This window comes from Lycium barbarum, chromosome 6 (assembly GCF_019175385.1).
Source record: "Lycium barbarum isolate Lr01 chromosome 6, ASM1917538v2, whole genome shotgun sequence".
Lineage (NCBI taxonomy): Eukaryota > Viridiplantae > Streptophyta > Magnoliopsida > Solanales > Solanaceae > Lycium > Lycium barbarum.
The window spans coordinates 120769814-120773211 of record NC_083342.1 but is presented as its reverse complement, the minus strand read 5'-3'; the positions used below and the strand labels follow the sequence as shown (position 1 = coordinate 120773211).

General features: G+C 35.2%; 1 protein-coding gene across 1 annotated transcript; it reads right to left on the bottom strand.

Annotated features, from left to right (window-relative positions):
- Positions 1–1067: 1067 nt before the first annotated feature.
- On the bottom strand, positions 1068–2303 carry LOC132644541 (uncharacterized). The gene is made up of 5 exons (XM_060361127.1): positions 2273–2303; positions 1981–2222; positions 1501–1725; positions 1323–1415; positions 1068–1227 (listed from the first exon to the last, which is right to left on the bottom strand). Exons 1-5 carry the CDS (start codon positions 2301–2303, stop codon positions 1198–1200), a joined length of 621 nt encoding a protein of 206 aa, XP_060217110.1. The 3' UTR covers positions 1068–1197.
- Between the last annotated feature and the right edge of the window lie 1095 nt (positions 2304–3398).

The window sequence follows — 3398 nt, the reverse complement described above, 5'->3', positions numbered from 1 at the left end:
TACCGTTGAAGGAGGAGTAGTAGAAACAAAGATCCCAGCAAATTCTTCAGGTATTCTCCCTTCTTTCCTTATCATATACATCTTGAAAGCGCTCATCATTTCAGTGTGAGCATTCATCAGAAAATTGAGGCTGTCTTGGCTTTTGTTGTGAGCACTCAACATCTGATTGTACTTCTCTTGCCATTGAGAAGAACATGAACCATTATTGTAACTTGAAGCATTCAAATCACTATAACGGGGTCTTGTTTGTTTAAAAGCTCTACTTGGGACGGCTCCTAATCCCAAGTACCTTACCCGTCCAGAATGATCTTTTCCTAGTACCTTTCCGATGGCATCATTTGGCGAAATCTCAGACTCATCTGTGGTGCTTTGAGTCATGGCTTGCTCAATTTTTTCCTAAACACAGCACACACGATTAACTCAAGTACCAGTTGACAAGATAAAAATAAATTAAAGCAGATTTTTTAGACTTCCTGGCCTTGTTTTTTCAAACCTTCTTATTGCATCATAATTCCTCACTTCTACTTGATCAAAAAGAAAAAATTCCTCACTTCTACTCACTGCTTTGCCAACCATTTTCCCTATCTTAACATTTACCCTAATGATGGTGGAGTCATGGCTTGCTCAATTTTTTCCTAAACACAGCACACACGATTAACTCAAGTACCAGTTGACAAGATAAAAATAAATTAAAGCAGATTTTTTAGACTCTCTGGCCTTGTTTTTCCAAACCTTCTTATTGCATCATAATTCCTCACTTCTACTTGATCAAAAAGAAAAAATTCCTCACTTCTACTCACTGCTTTGCCAACCATTTTCCCTATCTTAACATTTACCCTAATGATGGTTGCAAGCATTCTGGTATGATCTTACTACATTTTCTCATTTTAACACTCAACTAAAGTTTGGAACTATTCTGGTTAAAACCAAGAACAGACAGTTTTCCAAACTCTAATATCATTAAGGTCCTTGTAAATGTATTCATTTTTGGACAAGGTCCTCATAAATGGACTCATATTGTCAAGAATCATGTCAAACTATATCTACATGGATTACAGTAAGAACTATCCACTTGGAAGATGATTTGAAGAAATTTACTGAATCCACAATTACATAAAAACTTACACATATCTCTTTTGCTGCCTCATTAACATATGATCCATCTTCATTCCTATGAGTAGCAAGATAAAGTTGACCTCATCCAGGATTTTGTCCGCTATTAGCCATCTATAAATAGAAAAATCAAAGCCACAATAACTTAACTAACTAGGAACAGATTCTAGTTTCACTCAAGTAATCCAAAATGAAGTAAAAACATTCACCATTTCAGCCCTTCTTCTGGAGTCGGGTTTGGAGCCACCGATGTGTGAAATGGTTTGTGTCTTCCGAATTTCAGCATTTCTTTTGCACATTTCCTTACAAAAAGATACTCAAAAATTAAGATATATAAACAAATAGCTATATAATTACACATACCAATTGAAGCATTTAAATAAATACCCTTGTTTTTTCTTTAAGGCGGTAATCAACATAAGAAATCCATTGATCCCGTGGAATCCCATCTGGAACTTTATTAATTGCCTCAGCTCTTATCTGATCTCTGCTCTTAAGTGGGTCATCAATTGCATTAAACAACTTTAGCCTTCTTGCACCCCACTTCTTACACATCGAACTATATGCATATCGCCTTGCATTTGACTCGCTGGTCCTAAAACAAAATCGCGGCTGCAAGAATAAAAGAAATGGTTAGCTTATCTATTATATGCAAATATACAGTCCAATGACATAAATTTAAGGTAAGGAAAGAGCTGTCCAATATAAGCAAGCACACATTTCGTCTACTATTTAGCGCTTAAATATATTAGCTTTTGCATATGTGAACAGTTTTCTATGTCACAAACAATTCCTAACCAAATCACGGGTGATTAGTTATGATTAAATAGAAGAAAAGAGGAAATTAAGCCTCATTATAGCCTATACCTTTATAAATTGATCAAAGCAATTGTTGAAGTATGCTGCAGGTAAATCCGACCATTTTTCAAAGTGAACTGGAAATATGGAGCTGTCTTTTGCTAAAATTCCACAAAAACCTGCAAGAATGCCTTGTCCTTCGCCAATAGGAGAATCTAAGTCGTCAAAATCAACCACAATACGTTCTCCATTAGATAGATTGAACACGTCCGTTTTCTTCAGTTTGAGTTTTTTGATAGCTCCTTGTGACTCTGAAATGATAAAAACCCGAAATTCAGAAATCACAATCATTTGTTCTTACCATCAAGAACTTTAGCAGAAGACAAGCTCATTTAAAGAAGCTTCAAGATTGCGCATCTAATGTCCAATTTTCTGTCATTTTCAACAGCATGGAAGCTAAACCATCTGCAGCAGAACTAATTTTGCCAGTCCCACCCCCACAGCAGCGAGAAGAAGAAAGAAGAAAGAAGAAAGAATAAGAATAAGGCGGTTCTACCGATTCTACTGATTCATGTTAATATCAGTAGAATCAGTGAAAAAAAAAAACTAAATAACAATTTGTAGTGACATTTTTTATTTACTAATTCACCGATTTCTGATTCAAAATAACGAGTTCATAAGTTCCAAAATCTAGTTATTATCCAAATCACAACAACTATGTATACCTTCAAACTATCAATTCCATAGTTCAATGCCTTCAAACTGTCAATTTTAATGGTGGAAAAATACAAAAATCCAGCATTGATGCATAGAAAATCCACATGCAAGATGAAAATAAACTAAATAACAATTTGTAGAGAAAAATCAAAAAAAAAAAAAAAAAAGGAAGAAGAATACCTGAAAATCAGTAGAAACTTGAAGAAATCTTATATTTTCAACATTTATTTTGGATCTTCAACCTTAGATTTTCTAAGAAATCTGAAAATATGAGCGATTTGGGGAAATTTTAGAGAGAGAGAGAGTGTGAGAGTGGAGAAATTTGAGAGAGAGAGTGTTCTGGTGGGTTTGGCAAAAAATGAGGGGCAAAATTAAAAAAAAAACGAGGTTTTGGGTATGTAGTTGTGGCGCCCTTTTTTTAATAGGTCTAGCGGGGGTTAAAACCCCCGCAAATCTAATGAAAAATAGTGGGGCCTACACTAACCTCCACAATTAGTATAATTTTGCGGCGGCTATAATAGTCCCCGCAATTAAACCTCCGCAAATCTAGCATTTTTTTGTAGTGAGCCACCCAAAAAAGGGAGCAAAAATTCATGATTTTGTTTGGACATTCCCTTTGGTGAGTAACATCCCATACGCTAAGGAGGCTGAGGAACATATAATACTTCTCTATTTAAGCCACTCCAACTTTTTATGCTCTTCTTCATGATGCTTATAGCATGGTACAAACAAGTGGAATTTATTCTCTTTGCTACATCATTTTCCAGTAT